Below are 21,780 nucleotides of genomic sequence, written 5' to 3'. Positions count from 1 at the left end.
TCTACTAAAAATACAAAAAACTAGCCGGGCGTGGTGGCGGGCGCCTGTAGTCCCAGCTACTCGGAGGCTGAGGCAGGAGAATGGCATAAACCCGGGAGGCGAAGCTTGCAGTGAGCCGAGATCGCGCCACTGCACTCCAGCCTGGGTGACACAGCGAGACTCCGTCTCAAAAAAAAAAAAAAAAAAAAAAAAAAAAAAAAAAAGACATAAAATAGATTTTTCTTTAAGAGGAGTTGAGCCATTTCCCAGCGATGCCACTTTACCTTTATGGAGAAGGAAGAAATATTGCCTTGGGGACTACAAGGTAAAATAGTGACTTAACAGCAAGATGGTAAAATACTCCTTTCCTGAAACCTGGTGAAAGGAACCAAATCAATAAAAATAGAGGAAAAGGTTTCATCAGCTGAAATTTGGGAATAGCCCCAATCTTCAACCATGAATTCCGAGGGCTGTCTGCCACTTTGAGATCAAATTGAATTAAAGAATGACACACTGAGTACACAACTCCCAGTGTTGGGAAAAATAACAGAGGGGCCCCACAACTTGGAGAAATGGGCTGGAAGATGGGAGACCACCGTCTAGAAGCCATGCTGTGTGGAAACCAGGGAATGCAGGCAGAGCATGTTCCCCATTTGCTCCAGCTTTTGAAGGGGATAAGGTCTGGGCCGAGGATGGTGGGCTGGAGAGATGGGAAATCATATCCTAAGAGCTGGCTTTGTAGCTGAAGGCCAACAGTACCGAAAAAGCTATTGTGCAAAGAAAAAATACTTACTGAACCACCAAACAAAAATCCTGCCAACTGTGGGGCTTTATTTTAACTTGACATCTTATCAGAGTGACTAACTCAGTCCCTTTCGAGGGAATGAACCGAAATCTTAAGAGTATCTCTCCCCATCAGGACAGAGTACAACCCAACCCTCAACATACACATGAAAATTTAGAGGCATTGGCTCCAAGAGACAGAGGGGCTTGGAGATGAAGTTTCCCAGTCGCAGTTGTCCACAGCTAGTCCCAGTTCTCCTGTCCCCTCTCAGACTGCTGAACTTTCAAACTAATAATTGAAACCTCTACAGCATCCAGTTATGAATTTTTTTTTTTTTTTTTTTTTTTTTTGAGACGGAGTCTCGCTCTGTCGCCCAGGCTGGAGTGCAGTGGTCAGATCTCAGCTCACTGCAAGCTCCACCTCCCGGGTTCCCGCCATTCTCCTGCCTCAGCCTCCCGAGTAGCTGGGACTACAGGCGCCGTCACCTCGCCCGGCTAATTTTTTGTGTTTTTAGTAGAGACGGGGTTTCGCCGTGTTAGCCAGGATGGTCTCGATCTCCTGACCTTGTGATCCGCCCGTCTCGGCCTCCCAAAGTGCTGGGATTACAGGCTTGAGCCACCGCGCCCGGCCGAATTTTTTTTTTTTTTAAGATAGAGTCTTACTTTGTCACCCAGGCTAGAGTGCAGTGGCACGATCTTGGCTCTCTGCAGCCTCTGCCTCCCAGGTTCAAGTGATTCTCCTGCCTCAGCCTCCTGAGTAGCTGGGAATACAGGTGCATGCTACCACGCCCAGCTAATTTTTGTATTTTTAGTAGAGACGGGGTTTCACCGTCTTGGCCAGGCTGGTCTGGAACTCCTGACCTTGTGATCCACCTGCCTTGGCCTCCCAAAGTGCTGGGATTACGGGCTTGAGCCATCGCACCTGGCCTCTAGCTGAATTTTTAAGGGAAGAATTTGAGCAGTGTCCAGGTAAACAGGAGTAAGGAAATTCTGCCCGCTCTATTTTTGGGCAAATGAGTATAGACTAGTGGCTTTCAGTTGGAGGCTTTCCATTCCTCTCCCCTGCGGGACATTTGGCAGTATCTGAGGACATTTTTGGTCGTCTCAAGTGGTGTGGTACTACTGACATCTAGAAGCTAGGGATGCTGCTAAGCCTCCTATAACACACAGAACAGCCCCTACAGCAAAGAACTAATTGATCCAAAATGTCAGTTCTGCCAAGGGGAAGAAACTAGAGATCAACTTCTCCTGTAAGAAGATTGCTTAACAAACAAACAACATGGTAGCCATTCAAATTCTGTAGGAAAAGTGGAGGGATTAATATAACATTTAATATGAAAATTTATAATTCTTTCTACATTTTCATTAGTGTTAACAAGCTTAGTTTACAAATACTTAAGCTTAAAAAAGAAAATTTACATGAGAAAATACAGGAATTGTTTAAACTGCTGACTTACATCTTCAAGGAAGTTGAAGAAAACAGTCACTATGAAATAAAAAATGAAAGGTGAGGTGCTAAGTTATAAAGAAGTCATGAGAGTTATGGATTAAATTCCAGAAGCAGGCCGGGCGCGGTGGCTCAAGCCTGTAATCCCAGCACTTTGGGAGGCCGAGACGGGCGGATCACTAGGTCAGGAGATCGAGACCATCCTGGCAAACACGGTGAAACCCCGTCTCTACTAAAAAATACAAAAAACTAGCCGGGCGAGGCGGCGGGCGCCTGTAGTCCCAGCTACTCGGGAGGCTGAGGCAGGAGAATGGCGGGAACCCGGGAGGCGGAGCTTGCAGTGAGCTGAGATCTGGCCACTGCACTCCAGCCCGGGCGACAGAGCCAGACTCCGTCTCAAAAAAAATAAATAAATAAAATAAAATAAAATAAAATAAATTCCAGAAGCACTTTGCCATTACAAAGCACATAAAAAGTGCATTAAGAAGCTACAAAAAGCAGATTCAGAGTTAACAGAAAAAGCAGATTGGTGAGGAAGAGGCAAGGTCTTGAAAGTTTACCCCAAAACGGGAAAATGTAGAAATGAACAGTATCGCTGTGGCGTACAGCGAGGGAAGCAGAAGAGAGGGACAGTAGGGACCCCACACACAGATGCATTCTGGTAGGAATCTTGGGAACACTCAGTGTTCCCGGCGAAGAGTGTGGTGCACACTGAACAAACGTGAGAGTCAAAGGTAGAATAGAAAATGTTTTTGAAGTGAAAAGTGTTATAAGAAGTTATCATATCCAGGGAAAATGAGGAAAATTTGACAAATAATGCTGATTAACTTATTGAATTTCAAGGGTGAAGAATCACCTACAAGTTAAAAAAAAAAAAAAGTTGGTCACATATATTAGGTTTTTGTAAACAAATGTTTTTTAATTTTTAAATTTTTTTGCTTTTTTAAAAGCACTTTAAAAAAACGTTTTGTATTGAAATACACGTACAGGAAGGTATGTGAATCACAAGTGTACAGCTCCATACAGTTCTATAAAAGACACACACTCATGTAAACAGCAGAACAGAATTTTACCAGCACCTCAGAAGCCTCCAAAGTCCACCCCTCCAGGCACGTGCCACCCAATCCTCTAAAACATAGGCTGGCAGCCTGCAGACCAAACCTGGCCCACATTCATGTATAAAAGGGGTTTTTATGTTTTTAAATGGTTGGAAAAAAAAAAAAAGTCAATTGAAGAATAACATTTCATGACTCATGAAAAGTATATGAAATCCAAATATCAGAGCCTGTAAAGTTTTATTAAAACATGGCCATGCTCATTTGTTGATCTATTGTCTATAGCCACTTTTGCACCACAACAGCAGAGTTGAGTAGTTGCCCCTGAGATTGCAGAACCTAAGATGTGTACTGTCTGGTACTTAACAGAGTAAGTTTGTTGACCCCTGTCCTAAGGTAACTACTCTATTCTAACTTCTTAGCACACTGATCAGTTTTGTCTGTTCTTAAACTTCATGCAATGGAATCATGAATATGTATCATACGCTCTTTCATTTTCTGGTTTTTGCTCAATGATGTGTTTATGAGATTCATCTATGTTTTTATTTAATTTTTATTTATTTTTTTGAGATGGAGTCTCGCTCTGTTGACCAGGCTGGAGCACAGTGACACAATCTCAGCTCACTGCAACCTTCGCCTCCCTGGTTCAAGTGATTCTCCTGGCTCAGCCTCCAGAGTAGCTGGGACTACAGGCATGCGCCACCATGCCTGGCTAACTTGTATTTTTTTTAGTAGAGACGGGGTTTCACCAGGTTGGCCAGGCTGGTCTCGAACTCCTGACCTCAGGTGATCCGCCTGCCCCGGCCTCCCAAAGTTCTGGGATTACAGGTATGAGCCACCTTGCCTGGCCTATTTATTTAATTTTAGAGAGACAGGATGTCACTGTTGTCCAGGCCAGAGTGCAGTGATGTGATCATAGTTCACTGCAACCATGAACTCCTTGGCTCAAGCAATCCCCACACCTCCCAAGTAGCTGGGACTACAGGCACATGCCACTGCGCCTGGCTAATTTTAAAATTTTTTTTAGAGACGAGGTCTCTGTTTGTTGCCCAGGCTAGTCTCCCACCTTGGCCTCCCAGAGTGCTGGGATTACAAATGTGAGCCCCCGTGCCTGGCCCTGTGTTATCTGTATGTGTGTACATTTGTTATCTGCCCCTGTCATTCTCATAGCTGTACAGTATTCCATTTTTTGAATACACCACAATGTATCCAGTAGGTCGCTGATGGTCTTTTGGGTTGTTTCCAACTTGGGGTTGTTATGAATCATGCTGATATAAGACATTCTTATACCTGTCTCTTGGTGCATTTATGTGTACATGTATATGCTTAGGTACTTACCTAGGACTGAAATTGTGTGTGTTCAGTTTTAGTAGGTACCATTGGTCTTCCAAAGTGGTTGTTACAATTTAGGCTCCCACCAGCATTGCTCCACGTTCTCACCAGCAAATGGTGCCATCCCGTCTTTGCCATTGTGTAGACGTATAATAGTATCTCACTGTGGTTTTAATTTGAATTTCCCTGATGCCTAATGAGGGTGAGCAGTTTTTCATATGCCATCTTTTGTAGAGTTCCTGTTCAAGTCCTTTCTGTTCAAGTTCCTGTTCAAGTCATTCAAGTTGCTATTCAAGCCCATTTCTCTATTGTTTTTCTTTTTCTTATTGAGTGGTAAGGGTTCTTTATTTTGGATATATGGGTCCTTTGTTGGATATATGTATTGCAGTTCTCTGAATAGAGTATTGAGATTTAAAAGTTTGATCCAAGTTCGACCTACTTAAGTCACCATCCATATGTAAAGTCTTCATAAAAACATTTTTGAATATGTAAGAACCCAGATTTTCTAGAGATGAATCAAAATGATAATAGATGGGGAAGTTGTAGTATGGAGAGGCTGGCAACGAACACTAAATCTGTTCAAATGTAAAGTCTAACTTTAAATGACAGTTATTTTTCTAAAACAAAAGATATTTACTTAAACTCTACTTAAGGTATATTTTTATGTTAAACATCTTAACGTGTAGCAGAGGAAAATACCTTCCTAAGGATGCCAGTGAAAAGCAGAAGTAAAGGAGGAGGTGGGAGAAATTGTAGAGGTACTAACTTTTCTCTTTAGAAGTACCATTAGCATTTCTAAAAACATACTATAGATTTTTCCAGATTACCAGGGATGGTGCTGGTGGGGGAAATAGAAAATACAACATCTGCAGCAAACGAAGAAGACGAGGAAGCATTAAACATGGAAAACATAAAATGCCAGAAATACATGTTATAACAATGAATATAAATAGGGTAAAGTCACCTGTTGAATTTAAGATCGAATAGCATTAAGCAGCACTAAGAAGGTTAGTAAACCTTGTTTCACTGTGAGAAAAAAGAGAATCATATACTGAAAGATCTAAATACTTGGTTAGGTTCAGGTGAAAGTTTTTTTGTTCTGTTTTGTTTTGTTTTGTTTTGAGACAGAGTGTCACTCTGTCACCCAGGCTGGAGTGCAGTGGCGCGATCACGGCATACTGCAACTTCCGCCTCCTGGGTTCAAGTGATACTCCTGTCTCAGACTCCCGAGTAGCTGTAGTTACAGGCACGCACCACCACACCTGGCTAATTTTTGTATTTTTAGTAGAGATGAGGTTTCACCATGTTGACCAGGCTGTTCTCTATCTCCTGACCTCAAGTGATCTGCCCGCCTCAGCTTCCCAGAGTGTTGGCATTACAGGCCTGAGCCACCATGCCTGGCCTAAAATTTTTTTTTAATGGAGTATGCCAGGCTCCTCATATAAAATCACATTGAGAAGTCTAATTGTCCCACTGTTGGTGAAGCCCAGTTGTCACTAGGTTAAGGTGGTAAGAGCGAGAGCCAGGTCTTGCCAAAGTTATGTTTTCCCCTTATGTGTCCAGCAAATAATTTGTCAGGCGATACTTTACAACCATGTGATTATCCAGTTCCCCATCAATCTTTAGTCATATCATGTCTACTGATGATCCTTGTGTAAGTTAATTTTTCATTAGGGATTGCAAACTGATGATATTCTAATTCTGTCCATCCTTTTTTACATTTAATACCTTACAAAACCTGAAAGATGCTCAATAATTCAGTCACAGAAGGACAAATGCTGCGTGATTCCACTTATATGAGATCTTGTAAAATAGAGTTATAGAAGTAGCAAATAGAATGTGATTGCTAAGGGATGGGGGAGGGGGAGATGAGTTTAATGCATGTAAAGTTACAGTTATGCAAGATGTGTAAGTCCTAGAGATCTGCTGTACAACATAGTAAACATACCATATTGGGCACTTAAAAGTTTAAGAGGGAGATCTGGCCCGGTGCAATACCTCTGCCTACAATCCCACACTTTGGGAGGCCGAAGTGGGAGGATCACTTGAACCTAGGAGTTTGAGACCAACCTGGGCAACAAAGGCCATCTCTACAGACAAAAAAATAAATAAGTGAAATAGATTGTAAAAGAGGGGTAGATCTTATCTTTAGAGTTCTTTCCCAAAAAAAGAAAAAAAAAAGTGCTGTTCTTCATTTGATTACTTTCTAAGTAAGAAAGCAAGGATAATGCATAATTTCCCCTTAATTACCAATTGTCAGAATATAAGAGTTGGCTTAATATCACATTTCATCAGTTGGAAGAAGTGTGAGCATATGTGGCTTTTTTTTTTTTTTTTTTTTTTTTTTGAGACTGAGTCTGGCTCTGTCGCCCAGGCTGGAGTGCAGTGGCCGGATCTCAGCTCACTGCAAGCTCCGCCTCCCGGGTTTACGCCATTCTCCTACCTCAGCCTCCGGAGTAGCTGGGACCACAGGCGCCCGCCACCTCGTCTGGCTAGTTTTTTGTATTTTTTAGTAGAGACGGGGTTTCACCGTGTTAGCCAGGATGGTCTCGATCTCCTGACCTCGTGATCCGCCCGTCTCGGCCTCCCAAAGTGCTGGGATTACAGGCTTGAGCCACCGCGCCCGGCCATATGTGGCTTTGTACTACTTAAAAACATCTCGAAGCTCTCCGAAGTCAGGATATAGCTTATAATCAATGATGTCTTATACTAGTTGTTGGCCAGGCAGCCATTATGGCACCATATACATGCATGAATTTGGTCACAGCTTTTCATATTGTTATCTCGGTGAGTTATGAATATTGTTAGTATTATGTGTGTTAAGATTAAATACTGTTTAAATTATCTTCAAAAAGAGTACAGTGTGATTCAGTATTGAAACAAAGTTATTGTGTGTAGAAACATGGAACTAAGCTTCTGAGCATTTTTTTTTTTTTTTTTTAATTTTTTGAGACAAGGTCTTACTCTGTCTCCCAGGCTGGAATGCAGTGGTGTGATCCCCGCTCACTACAACCTCTGCCTCCCAGGCTCAAGTGATCCTCCCACCTCAGCCATTTGAGTAGCTGGGACTACTGGAGTGCGTGCCACCACGCCTGCCTAATTTTTGTTTATTTGTTTGTTTGTTGGTAGAGGTGGGGTTTCACCACATTGCCCAGGCTAGGCTCAAGCAGTCTGCCCACCTCAGCCTCCCAAAGTGCTGAGATTATAGGTACGAGCCACCACGCCTGGCCCAGATTTTTTTTTCAATAAATATACTGGAACATTTTTTGGAGATTTGTAAAAAATTTGAAAAAACTGACAAAATACATAGCCTAGAAATATTGAAAAAAATTCTTAATAAATGGTAAGTATGTCACAAATGCATAAAATATATGTAGATACTAGTCTATGTATTAATTAGCTGTTTTCAGTAAGACTTCCAGTCAACAGTAGGCTATTAGTAAAGTTTCAGGGAAGCCAAAAAGATATATGCAGATTTTCAACCACACTGGGAGTTGGTGCCCCTAACCTCTGTGTTGCTCAAGAGTCAACTGTATTCTTGGAAAACATGCAACACATTTACTGTATTTAGCTTATGTTTTTCTTTTTATGTATATATGGTGATATATAAGATATATCTATCTAAGCAAGTCTAAAAGCTTTTTCAATGAATATGAGATCAAAAGTGAAAGTGATTATGTATAGTATTGCTATGGTTTAAGTGACAAGGTTTAACTTTAAGTGGTAACTCATAAAAACTATGCATATTATAGCAGTTGAAATGAAAATGAAATGAATAATCATCTTCAAGGACAATGGAGTGTTTGTTATTTTTTTCTCTTTTCTCTTTTTTAATCATTATTATGGCCTAATGAATATTTATATATTTAATGTGTTTTAGTTACAGGCGTTCTTTTTGCTCAGATTGTCCCAAATTTGGCTAGTGGGATGCCCCTTCAGGCCAGCTCCTGTGGTCTTTGGATATACCTCACCCCAGATCATTCTTTGATCATTTCTTTGCTTTTTGTTCAGCAAGAAATATCCAGGGCACATCATACTTTTCCTGCCTCAGACCTTGAATTAACCATTTCTCCAAGGCCACCTGGTTTCTTTTTTTTTTTTTTTTTTTTGGCTTGGTCACCTGACTTCTCTTTTCCCTTTCCCTTTCCCTTTCCCTTTCCTTTCCTTTCCTTTTTCCTTTCCTTTCCTTTCCTTTCTCCCTTTCCTTTCCTTTCTTTCCTCCCTTTCCTTTCCTTCCTTCCTTTCCTTTCCTTCCTTCCTTTCCTTTCCTTCCTTCCTTTCCCCTTCCGCTTCCCCTTCCCTTCCCTTCCCTTCCTCCTCTCTTTCTTTCCTTCTCTTTCTTTTTTTTCCTTTCTTTCTTTTTCTTTTCTTTTCTTTTTATTTTTTTGAGACAGAGTCTTGCTCTTTTGCCAGGCTGGAGTGCAGTGGTGCGATCTCAGCTCACTGCAATCCCTGCCTCCCGGGTTCAAGCAATTTCCCTGCCTCAGCCTCCCGAGTAGCTGGGATTACAGGCACGCACCACCAAGCCTGGCTAATTTTTTTTTTTTTTAATGTACTTTTAGTAGAGATGGGGTTTCACCATATTGGCCAGGATGGTCTCGATCTCCTGACCTTGTGATCCCTCTGCCTCGGCGTCCCAAAATGCTGGGATTACAGGCATGAGCCACCACGCCTGGCCTCTTCTTTTCTCTCTCTCTCTCTCTCTCTCTCTCTCTCTCTCTCTCTCTACTTCCCTCCTCCCTCCCTCCCTCCCTCCCTCCCTTTCCCTTTCCTTTCCTGACAGAGCCTCTCTGTGTCACCAGGCTGGAGTGCGGTGGCATGATCTCAGCTCACTGCAGCCTCCACCTCCCAGGTTCAAGTGATTCTCCTGCCTCAGCCTCCTGAGTAGCTGGGACTACAGGCGCCCGCCACTAAGCCTGCTAATTTTTTGTGTTTTTAGTAAAGATGGGTTTCACTGTGTTAGCCAAGATGGTCTCGATCTCCTGACCTCATGATCCGCCTGCCTTGGCCTCCCACAGTGCTGGGATTTCAGGCGTCAGCCACCGCGCCCGGCCCACCTGTTTCCTTTTAAAGGATAATGGTGTTTAAAAATCAAAACCAGAGAGCTAGGGGTACTTACAGCTACTTTTGTGTTTCTCAAGTGGACAGGACCTGATATTTATAATTCGAATTTAACAGTATATAGGTTTTACTTCTTTGATTTTTACACTTATATCTTCTTTATCTTATACTTAATAAGATACTTAATCTTAGTTCCTAGCTCAGGATCCTTTAAGTACCATACATAACATTTATTCAATATATAAAATGAAAACTATATGAAAATGAGACATTTACATAACAAGAAATTGATGGTGGTAGTGTATATATATGTTACACATATGCATGCACAGAAGATAATATAATATCTATCATATGTTATATGAGGATAATTTGTACATGTATACTAGTTTTATAACTTTGTAAGTCAGCAACTTTGTTGTCAAATCTCTTTTCTAGAATATCTTCTCCCTTATACAGACTTATACTCAGGAGGAGACATAAGTAAAAGAAACAATGCTTTTAAGAGACTCCTTGGGCTGCCCTGTAAACTGCTGAAAGTGGCTTTGGTTTTGTTTGGCACTTGGAGCTTTCTCTGCCCTTTGTGTTTTAGTGGCCTTCCCAGAGAAACCTGACCAGCCAGTTCTAGGTTGTCTTGGTTTTAGATCTTCGTGTCTTGTTTTCCAGCTATTGGGATGGAGTTGCTAAGATTTAGTTTGTGCCTTCTTGAAAATTTCCTTTCTCTGACCTTAACCATAAGTAAGTTTTGAGTTTTTGTGAGTTAGGCAGAAGATGATCAGCAAAAGCTACATGATGTTTCTGTTCCCAGCATAAGACCCTGCAGTCAGTTTGTTACTTTGAATTTTCTCCAGACAATAGAAACTGGAACAAAGCCCAGAAGTTCTGGCATATTCTTGTGTTCTATTTTCTGTATACCATGTGGTCTCCTAGCACCTATAAAGAGTTCAGACCACTGCCTCCAGCACCCACATTCTCATATTCTCTTCCTCTCCCTCCCCCTTGCTCTCCCTTGGCCTTCTCCTCTCCCTACCTCTTCACATGCATCCTTCTGTAATTCCATTTTATGGTTCAAAATAGTGCCTATTTGGAATGAGTCATTTCTAACTCTTTAGTTGAATATACTCATTCATGAAATGTTTAAGCACTGGTACCTTGCATCTCATCTAATCTTCAACAATCCTATTATGTAAAAACATTATTTTAACTATGTTGAGGCTCACAAAGGTTGTGTAATTTGCCCACAGTCACATAATTTGTTTGGTGGAGCTTAGACAACAGCTGCCTATTGAGCTTATATTATGTGCCAAATACTGTGCTAAGCCCTTTGTGTATTTTACGCATAGAGGCATGAGGATTAGAGAGGTTGGGAAGGTAACCATTGTAGTTGCCCAGGTTTCTGTCTGCAAGATCTGCATTTGTTATTCTGTGCCACATTAACAGTTACATAACAAGTATATAATGTATATATACATGCCTCGATAATTGACATTGTATATAAGATGCTCTACAAGTCCAGAGGGAAAACAGCCTGAGAAAGTTCAATAGGGCTTCACAGAAAAAGTGGCATTTAAACTAGGCCCTTTCTTTGAGCTGGAGCTGCAAGGAAAGAGGGGGAAAAAATGAGTTTTTCCAAAAGGAGAGATCCAGAAAGGCTCTGTTGTCAATGAGAAAACATATTTAAGGATGTGGGGTACCAAGTGGTTGTGTAGCAGAGCCCCTGGTGGCTGGGACAGGTTGCAAGGCAGGGAGGTGTGTGGAGATGGTATGGTGGGGACTTTGTGGACCACGTTCTGAAATTTGGATTGTGTCGTCTGTCCAGTGTGGCATCATCAGTGGAAAGTGATGTAAACAGATTTCTGTTTGGGGAACATAACTGGTGGTATTGGGTAGGATGACTTAGGAGGGCTCAGACCAACTGTTAGGAGACGATGGCGATAATTGAGGCAAGAGCCTGACCCAGGACAGTAGGGAGGAGTGAGCTGCCTCCATGAGTCGACGCCGTCAGTGGCAAGCCACTTCGATCAGGTCATCTGCTTGGCTGTACACTCCATGGCTGTTTTTGTTTTTGTTTTTGTTTTTTTCTTTTTTAACTGGAACGCAACTGAACTCAGTAAAAGCAACTGAACTTGCTTTTACTCTGCTGCTCTTAGAGTTCATAATGACATATGTATATACCTTTATGCTTGTACATGTGTGTTATGTACAAATGTATGTGTGATTGTGTGTAAACGAACTGTAGCATCTTATACATGCTGTACTGAAATTTTTTTTTCTCCCACTTAAAATATCTTGGAGGTCATTTTCTGTCAGTAAATCTGAAGCTACTTAATTCCTTTTGACAACTGCTCAATATTTCATTATATGGATATGCTGTAATGCATTTAACTAGTCCATAATAATGGACATTTAGGTTATTTCTGATATTTTTCCATTACAAACAGTGATATAGTGAGTGTTCTTGTTACATAGGTCCTTTTTTACATATACAATTATAACCAAATGCCTAGAAATAAATTTTTTGAGGAATTTGAAATTCTTTGAAATTGCTAGTTCAAACAGATTATGCATTTGTCATTTTAATGTATTGCTAAATTATTCTTTATACTGCCTATATCCTCACCCACACAGTGACTTATCAGACTTTTTGGTAGGGACTCCTCTGAAAGAGGGATAATGACATCTCATTGTAGTTTTATGCGTGTTTGAGCCATTTGCATTTTTCGAGAACCATTGGTATCTTTTTTTCATTTTTCTCTTGTGTTGTTGACCTTGTTTAGTTGTAGTAGCTCTTGTTATATTAAGGAAATTAGCCTTTTGACTGATGTCAGTTCCAGATCTCTCTTCCCAGTGTGATGTTTGTCTTTCAGCTTGACTTTCAGTAGTTATTACTAAGTTTTTCTTTAGTTGATTTATCAGGGTTTAATTTATTTGTTTTTGGGAGTGGCTTCGGAATTGTATGTCATACTTAAAGACCCTTCTTCCTGATTATTTTTTTAAATTTCCATTTTTTTCCTTCTAGCATGTGTATTGTATAGTTTAATTTTTTTGTATTTTAATCTTTCAGCCATTTGGAATGGATTTGGGGGTTAAGGTATTAAGTATGGATCAAACTCTTTTCCCCCAGTTGTCCTAACACTATGCATTGCAAGTTTTATCTTCCCCTATTGATAGGAAGTGCCATGAGGTATCTTATGTGTGGGTCTTGTCTGCTTGGCTAGATCATACACTTTTAAAAGGCAACAGTCAGGTATTATTCTATCTTGTATGCCCCATAAAGTTGAGCATAATGATCTGAATAAAATAGGTATGAAATTAATTTATTTTTTACATTTAAAAAATTGTGATTTGTATACATAGGAAAGTACCCAAAACATTCATGTAAAGCTTAATGAAATTTTGTAAAATGAACCTGTGTGACCACCACCTGGATCAAGAAATAGGCCACTTCTAGTCCCCCAGGAGTCACCTCTATGCCCTTTCTTGTTTATTTATCTTTTTTCCTTGATCCTTGATGCAGGGTCTTTGCTCTATCACCCAGGCAGGAGTGCAGTGGTGTGATCATAGCTCACTGCAGCCTTGAACTCCTTGGTATCAAGTGATCCTCCTGCCTCAGCTTTCCAAGTAGTTGGGACTATAGGCACATACCAACAAGCCTGGCTAGGTTTTTACTGTTGTTTGTTTTTTTGTAGTGACAAGGTCTCACTATGTTGCCCAGCCTGGTCTCAAACTCCTGGACTCAAGTGATTCTCCCCTCGGCCTCCTAAAGTGCTGGGATTACAGGTGTGAGCCACCATGCCTAGACCTGTATGCCTTTCTAACCACATTCCTCTTCCATCCCCCAGAAGTAACCATTCTCTTAACTTTTGTTGAAGGGGTGGCCTGCCCCTTCACACCTGTGGGCGTTTCTCGTTAGGTGGAACTAGAGACTTGAGAAAAGAAATGAGACACAGAAACAAAGTATAGAGAAAGAAAAAGTGAGCCCAGGGGACCAGCGCTCTGCATACAGAGGACCCACGCCTGCACGGCACGGGTCTCTGCACGGGTCTCTTGAGTTCCCTCAGTATTTATTGATCATTATCTTTACCATCTTAGAAAAAGGGAAGTGGCAGGATAATAGTATCATCGTAGGGAGAAGGTCAGCAGTAAGACATATGCATAAAGATCTCTGGACATGAATAAGTTTAAGGAAAAGTGCTGTGCCTTGATATGCATATGTAAACATCTCCATGTCCCACCTTTCGCCCTAAGGCGGTTTTCTCCTTTCTCAGTAAACAGAACATACAATCGAGTTTTACACTGAGATGTTCCATTGCCCAGGGATGGGCAGGAGACAGATGCTTTTCTCTATCTCAACTGCCAAGAGGCCTTCTTTCCTCTTATACTAGTCCTCCTCAGCACAGACCCTTCACAGGTGTCAGGCAGGGGGACGATCAGGTCTTTCCCTTCCCACGAGGCCATATTTCAGACTATCACATGGGGAGAAACCTTGGACAATACCTAGCTTTCCTAGGCAGAGGTCCCTGCGACCTTTGGCAGTGTACATGTCCCTGGATACTTGAGATTAAGAGAATGATGATGACTTTTCACAAGCATACTGCCTTCGGGCACTTGTTTACCAAAGCACACCCTGCACAGCCCAAAATCCATTAAACCTTGAGTCACCACAGCACATGTCTCTTGCAAGGACAAGGTTGGGGGTAGGGTCACAGATTAACAGCATCTCAAATACAGAACAAAATGGAGTCTCTTATGTCTACTTCTTTCTCTAGAGACACAGTAACAGTCTGATCTTTCTTTTCCCCACATTTGTGACAGTAATTTCCCTGCTTTTCTTTGTATGAAGTTGAACCATATAAAATTATCATTTTTGATAGGTCAAAAATCATTGACTGTCTGCAATTTCATATTTCAACCTAGTAGTTTTTACTCACTATGTATGGATCTCTTAGTATAGTTTGAGTCTGTTATTGAATATCATTTAAATGGAATCTTAACTGTATTCTGCTGTATTAGTCCATTTTCGCATTGCTGATAAAGACGTACCTGAGACTGGGTAATTTATAAAGAAAAAGATGTTTAATGGACTCACAGTTCCACATGGCTGGGGAGGCCTCACAATCATGGTAAGAGGCATGTCTTACATAGCAGCAGGTGAGAGAGAATGAGAGCCAAGTGAAAGGGGTTTCCCCTTATCAAATCTTCAGATCTCCTGAGACTTATTCACTACCATGAGAACAGTATGGGGGAAACTGCCTCCATGATGCAGTTCTCTCTCACCGGCTCCCTCCCACAACACAGAATTATGGGAGCTACAATTCAAGATGAGATTTGGATGGGGACACAGCTAGACCATATCATCTGTGTTGTGCTGCTTTCACTCACGGTGCTGTTGTAGTCAACCATGCTGTTGCAGGTTTCTGATTTTCATTGCTGAATATATTCCATAATATGACTACTGCATTTCAAGAGAAATCCATTCCACTGTTGCTGAATTACGAGTTGTGTCTTTATTTGGACTATTTTAGCAAGAATACCAGCCAGTCCCAGTGTCTCAAGCCTGTACTCCTAGCACTTTGGGAGGCCGAGGCAGGCAGATTGCTTGAGCCCAGGAGTTGGAGACTAGCCTGGGCAACATGGCAAAACCCTGTCTTTACAAAAAATACAAAAATTTGTCAGGCATGGTGGTGCACACCTGTAGTCCCAGCTACTCAGGAGGCTGAGGTGGGAGGATCACTTGAGCCTGGGAGGTGGAAGCTGCAGTGAACTGTGATTGTGCTATTGCACTCCAGCCTGGGCAACAGAGTAAGACCCTGTCTCTAGAAAAAAAAAAAAAAAATCCCATAGCCTGGGTGGTTTAAACAGTGAACATTGATTTCTCACAGCTCTAGAGGCTGAGAATTCTAAGATCAAGGCACCAGCAGGTCTAGTGTCCATCGAGGGCCCCCTCCTAGCATGTAGACAGCCACCTCCTCGCTGTATCTTCACATAGCCAGGAGGGGAGAGGGAAGGGGAAGCAAGCTCTGTGGTATCCCTTCCTATAAGGACATTAGTCCCATTCAGGAGGGTGCCACCCTCTTGCCCTAATTACCTCCCCAAAGCCCTACCTCCAAATGCTATCCCATTGGGGATTAGGCTTCAACATACAAATTTGGGAGGGACACAAACATTCAGTCCACAGCAGGCTGTCTACAGCTTTGACTCTTGCAGACTGTGTTGATGTGAAAATCTTTGTATGTGGGATTTAATGTGTGTGACTATGATTTCTCCTAAGGATCAGCAAATTATGGCTCACTGTCTGTTTTTTTCTTTTACTTTTTAAATACTTTATTTTGAAATAATTTTACATTTATGGGAGAGTTACGAAGTTAGTGCAGAGAGTTCCTGTATATACTTTATATACCTTCTCTTGCTTGTAAATGTCTTACGTAATTATGGTATATTTAAAATGAAGAAATTAATGTTGGTACAGTACTGTTAACTACAGACTTTTTGGATTTCATTAGTTTTTCCACCAATGGTCCTTTTTCTGTCGTAGGACCCAGTGTAGGATACTCTATTACATGTAATTGTCGTATCTTAGATATGAAGCAAACTTGCCAGCTGTAGTACAGTAGGTGCACACTGTGTGTAGAGTTTTTTTGTTTTTAGCCTCCTAATATCCAGCCAGATCACTCTTTTCCAAAGCAGCTACTATGTAGCCTTTTGGGTCTATTTTCTTTCACTTAGAAAAACTCATTTAAAATTCATCCGTGTTGTTACATGAATGGTTTGTTCCTTTTTACAAGTTGAGTTGAGCTTCACATAAAATTAACCATCTTAAAGTGAACAATTCAGTGGCATTTAGTACATTCACAATATTATACAACCACATCTCCCTCCAGTTTTAAAATATTTTCATGATATTTTAAAATATTTAAAATTTTTCGGAAAAAAAAACCCCTGTACCCATTAAGCAGTTACTCCTCATTCCTACCCACACACCCCCAGCCCCCAGCCTCTGGCAACAACCACCAATTTGCTTTTTTGTTTTTATAGATTTACCTATTCTGAGTATTTCATATGAATGGAAGCATACAATGTGTGACCTGTTTTGTATCTGGCTTCTTTCACTTAACAAAATGTTTTTGGTGGGGCACAGTGGCTTATACCTGTAATCCCAGCACTTTGGGAGGCCGAGGTGAGTGGATCACCTGAGGTCAGGAGTTCAAGACCAGTCTGGCCAACATGGTGAAACCCCTGTCTCTACTAAAAATACAAAATTAGCCGGGTGTGGTGGCACATGCCTGTAATCCCAGCTACTTGGGAGGCTGAGGCATGAGAATCACTTGAACCTGGGAGGCGGAGGTTGCAGTGAGCCGAGATCACGCCACTGCACCCCAACAAGAGCAAAACTCGATCTCAAAAAAAAAAAAAATGTTTTCAGGGTTCATCCATATTGTAGCATGTATCAGAACTTCTTTTATTTAAATTGTGGTAAAGTATGTATAACTTAAATTTGCCATTTTGATCATGTTTATGTGTACAGTTTAGTGGCATTAATTACATTCACAATATTGTGCAACTGTCATCACTATCTGTTTCCAAAACTTCATCAGCCTAAACAGAAACTCTGTCCCATTAAGCAATAACCCCTTATTTCCTGCTCCCCCCAGCCCCTGCAAACCTCTCATCTACCTTCTGTCTCCAGGAACCTGCCTCTTCTAGATAACTCATATCAGTGAAATCCTACAGTATTTGTCCTTTGTGTCTGGTTTCTTTTACTTGGCATAATGTTCTTAAGGTTCATCCATGTAATAACATGTATCAAAACTTCATTCCTTTTTTGGCTAATATTCCGTCATATGGACATACACATTTCATATATCCAACCACCTGCTGATGGATGGTTATGTTGTTTTCACCTTTTAGTTGTGGTGAATAAATGCTGCTCTGAACATTGGCATACAAGTATCTGTTTGAGCCTCTGTCTTCAGTTTGGTTGGGTATTTACCCAGGAGGGCTTCTGTCACTTAACAAAATGTTTTTGGCCGGGTGCGGTGGCTCACTGGAGGAGAGTAGCTTGCTGACCGCTGGTCTTGAGTGTGTGTCTAGAAATGGAATTACTGGGTCATGCAGGATGCAACTCTTTAGCTTCATTGGACATTGGTAGGCGGAATCCCAAAGTGCTTAGATCACAGACAGCACTTGGTTTTATCAGAGTTTTAAATTTTTGCCAATTTGGTCCATGTGTGATGGTGTTTTATTGTGATTTTAATGTGTATTTCCTGATTTCTACTGGAGTTGAACACCTTTTCACATGTTCATAAGCATGTGGGTTTCCTGTTTTCTAGCATGCCTGTTAACTTTCCTGTTGGTGGTTTGCCTTTCTAAATTAATATTGACTAATTAATATTCCAAAAATGTTTACTCTTTGTGTTTCTGCAGAACAAATAGTGGAGAAAGATGAAGGTCCATATTATACTCACCTGGGATCTGGCCCCACAGTCGCCTCTATCCGGGAACTCATGGAGGAGCGGTGAGTGATACACAGATGTCCAAGGAGAAACGGGTGTGCTGTTAATGGAACGTGGATATTAAGCACCTCTCATTTTTCATTGCCTTGTAATAGAAAGCATACAGAAAGGAAGCCCTGATAACTGGGTTATGGAAGGCTGACTGTGGGATCCTCACTTCCATTGTTTCTGGGTTTCTTTCATTCTGTAGGTCTGCACAATTCATGTACCCCTGTTTCTCTCTATCTTGAAATGTTTTTATTGAAGAAACATGGTTATATGGCTCTATGTCCTGTAGAGTTAGTTTCCTACAGCCTGAATTTTGCTGACAGCTTTCCCGTGGTATTGTGGTGTCATTTATAATGTTTCGCATGCCTCTGTGTCCTGTAAATTGGTGGTTAGACCAAAAGCCCTGATTGGGATCAGGTTGTTTTTCCTTTTTTTCCAAAACTGCCTCATAGGTAGAATTTTTTACCTCCCCTAAGAGGAATGTCATGTCTCACTCCTGACCAGTGGGAACCTACTCAGGTTGTCCCCTAAATCCTTTGGACAGGATCATAGGAGTCTTTCATAACTTTCTTGATTTCTCATATGACAAGATATCCTGGGTTCACGTTGTACATTTATCCAAGAAGTCCCGGTTCTTTTTCTTGGAGGAAAAAGTATTTAGAAAACAGACTCTGCCTACTAGGGGCACTCATGACTACACGGGGTTGTTCATTGTTTTTAGGCTGCTTAAGTAGAAAGAGCTATGTTGAATCTATGGATTTTTCATTCTTGTTATTGCTTAGTGATTACATACATCATGAGTTTATATTGACACTCCCAGTTCAAATTCAGGACTCTAGGGTTTCTGTTTACTAGTTGTGGTTTTTGAGCAGTTCATATAGATGGAGACTTGGAAACCCATGTGCATGTCCACAGCAGTTAGTAAACTCTCTGAGTTCCAGTCTGTGGCTCCGGGGCTGAGAGCAGGGACTTGAGCCAGACTGAGGCCCAGTCCTGGCCCTGCCACTCACTGCTGAGTCTCTAGCAAGTTGTTCTGCTCTTCTGTGACTCAGTTTTCTTATCTGCAAAATAGAGTTGATGATAAAAAGACTGTAGGAATGTCATGAGGATAAACTGAATTGATGTGTGGAAAGACTTAGTGCTTGTCATGAGTACTACAGAAAAGGTAGACAGTCATTAACTACCTCACAGACAAATGCACTAATTGCATTTTTTCAAACAAGCATTAGTTTTTGTTTTGTTTTGTTTTTGAGACGGAGTCATGCTGTAGCCCAGGCTGGAGTGCAGTGATGCAATCTTAGCTCACTGCAAGCTCCGCCTCCCAGGTTCACGCCATTCTCCTGCCTCAGCCGCCCGAGTAGCTGGGACTACAGGCACCCGCCACCACACCCGGCTAATTTTTTGTATTTTTAGTAGAGACGGGGTTTCACCGTGTTAGCCAGGACAGTCTTGATCTCCTGACTTCATGATCCACCCGCCTCGGGCTCCCAAAGTGCTGGGATTACAGGCGTGAGCCACCACGCCCGGCCGCGTTAGTATTTTAGTAATAAAAGCTAAGATGATGTAGACATAAGCATATGCTTGCCCATACATATACATACAAATACGTGAAAAGCTGCGTGGCTTAGAGTTGCTGCAGATTTGGGAACCAGATTTTGTCTGACCATGGGAGCAAAATACTTTTTATTTATTTTTTTGACATGGAATCTGCTCTGTCCTCCAGTCTAGAGTGCAGTGGTATGGTCTCGGCGCACTGCAACCTCCACCTCCCAGTTTCAAGCAATTTTCCTGTCTCAGCCTCCCGAGTAGCTGAGACTACAGGTATGCGCCACCACTCCCGGCTAATTTTTGTATTTTTAGCAGAGACGGTTTCCCCATGTTGGCCAGGCTGGTCTCGAACTCCTGACCATAGGTGATCCGCCCGCCTTGACCTCCCAAAGTGCTGGGATTACAGGCATGAGCCACCGTGCCTGGCAAGGAGCCAGATACTCTTGTCTGTGTAGCACAGAACATGATTTTGAACTGAATGACTACAACAGCTTCTCTGAATAAATGAAAAGCAAGATACATGGAGGACAGTGATCTACAGTCATCACTCTTAATTTCCTAGACCATCTGGAACATTTATATTCACCAATCTGTAAATTCTAGCCTGGTATGAGGGCACTTCTGAGTCAATGAGCATAAGACAGATTTGAAGCTGTGTAAGTGTTGTCATGCTTGCCTGCATGTGCTCACATCCCTGTGTGTTGTGGTTTGCAGATTAGACCAGGCAGCTTCTGGGCCAGTGATTTTTGTAAGGAATCCTGACACTATCATTTGCTGCAGGGGAGTCAAATGTACAAGTTTGATCTGGGGCAGGTTTTTTGTTCTGGGGCATTTTGAGGTAACAATTTTATAAGATTTCCAGACAGCTCTCTTAAACAACTTTTCATTATAGAAAAGTATTTTGAAACAAGGATCAAGAGATCTTTGAAATTTGGTAAGATAAGGTTGAAATACGTCTTTTTTTCCCCCCCTGATTGCTTTAAAAATAACAGCCAGCTGTAGATTCTTCAGAAACTGATCCAAGGGAGGAATTCCTCTCAAGACCAGGAATACTTGTGTTTTTCCTTAGCAACTGGTTTATTTTTATCTTAAGGACCTTGCAAATCATGTAACAGATTGCAGTTCCATCTTTATGTTGCCTGCTAGTAAACTTGGAGCCAGATTTGTGTACCCCATCAGGAGGAAGGTAATTTCTCATCTTTGGCCCATAGAACCTATTCAGGTTTATTCTTCTGGGTTTTTTTGTTTGTTTGTTTTATTTTGTTTTGTTTTTGACATGACCCTAACAAGCCTTTTTTGGATTTCTCATATAACAAGATATTCCAGGCTTATCTCTCAAAAATACACACAAAATCCCACTGTTTGTATTTTGTATGCCAGCGTACCTTTTTTTTTTGCCCTTTACTCTGATTTCATCACTCGTTAGTTTTATCTTGTAGATATCTTCATAAGATCCTTTCTGGAACAAGGGGAGTAATGAGTGATTGATGCAAATCCCCTGGGTAGGGATCTAGTTTGTGAATGGTGGGTATAGTTTGTGAATGGCAGGTCTAGGCTGTCTCTTTTCCTAGACTGTTCCTCAACCCTTTCTCTTCAGGACTGCTCTGCTGTCAGGAGTTGGCTGAAGGCAGGGAGGGGAAATAAACTGAAATCAGGAAAACCTGGTTCTCTTAGCTTTTCCAGTAAAGATTTGGAGAAAGGAGGGGAAGGTTGAAAGCAGATCCTAAAATTTCCCAACTTATTTATGAGCTTCATACTTTGTGGGTACCCAGGTCCTTATCTTCATAGATAATTGGAGTCAGTTGCCAAACCCGTATCTGAGACCGGTGCACAGCACAGAGCCTTGTGTGTTCTGTCTGGGAAGGAGATTCTCTGCAGCCTAGGAGTTCATTAAAAGCTTGTTCTAGAAACAAAGAACCAACACTGTGCTAGCAGGTTCTCTGAGATTTGGGGAAACTGGTCTTGTTACTGTGTGATAGAGACAATCCTGAACAGGCAAAGCCTCAGAGCAGTGGTTGTCAGATTTCAGTGGGCCTCAGAGTCTCTAGAGGGTTTGTTAAAACATAGATGACTG

At 41.6% G+C, this 21,780-nt stretch overlaps 1 protein-coding gene and 1 long non-coding RNA gene across 4 annotated transcripts in view; both read left to right on the top strand.

The window, feature by feature from the left end:
- Positions 1-21,780, top strand: part of TET3 (tet methylcytosine dioxygenase 3) — a 125,179-nt gene that overhangs the window by 71,975 nt on the left and 31,424 nt on the right. For all 3 annotated transcript variants that reach the window (XM_015112665.3, XM_028832371.2, XM_077959167.1), the window contains one exon: positions 18,082-18,172. In XM_015112665.3, coding sequence (XP_014968151.2) covers positions 18,082-18,172 — 91 coding nt within the window. The remainder of the gene's footprint in view (positions 1-18,081; positions 18,173-21,780) is intronic.
- LOC144333749 (uncharacterized) lies at positions 1,088-6,705 on the top strand. The gene is made up of 3 exons (XR_013402715.1): positions 1,088-1,329; positions 4,051-4,168; positions 5,757-6,705. It is a non-coding gene; the product is annotated as an uncharacterized LOC144333749 (long non-coding RNA).

The sequence above is a fragment of the Macaca mulatta genome, chromosome 13 (genome assembly GCF_049350105.2).
Source record: "Macaca mulatta isolate MMU2019108-1 chromosome 13, T2T-MMU8v2.0, whole genome shotgun sequence".
In the NCBI taxonomy this organism is placed as follows: Eukaryota; Metazoa; Chordata; class Mammalia; order Primates; family Cercopithecidae; genus Macaca; species Macaca mulatta.
Note: the sequence above shows the minus strand (reverse complement) of the source record. Positions and strands in the feature narration are given on the sequence as shown.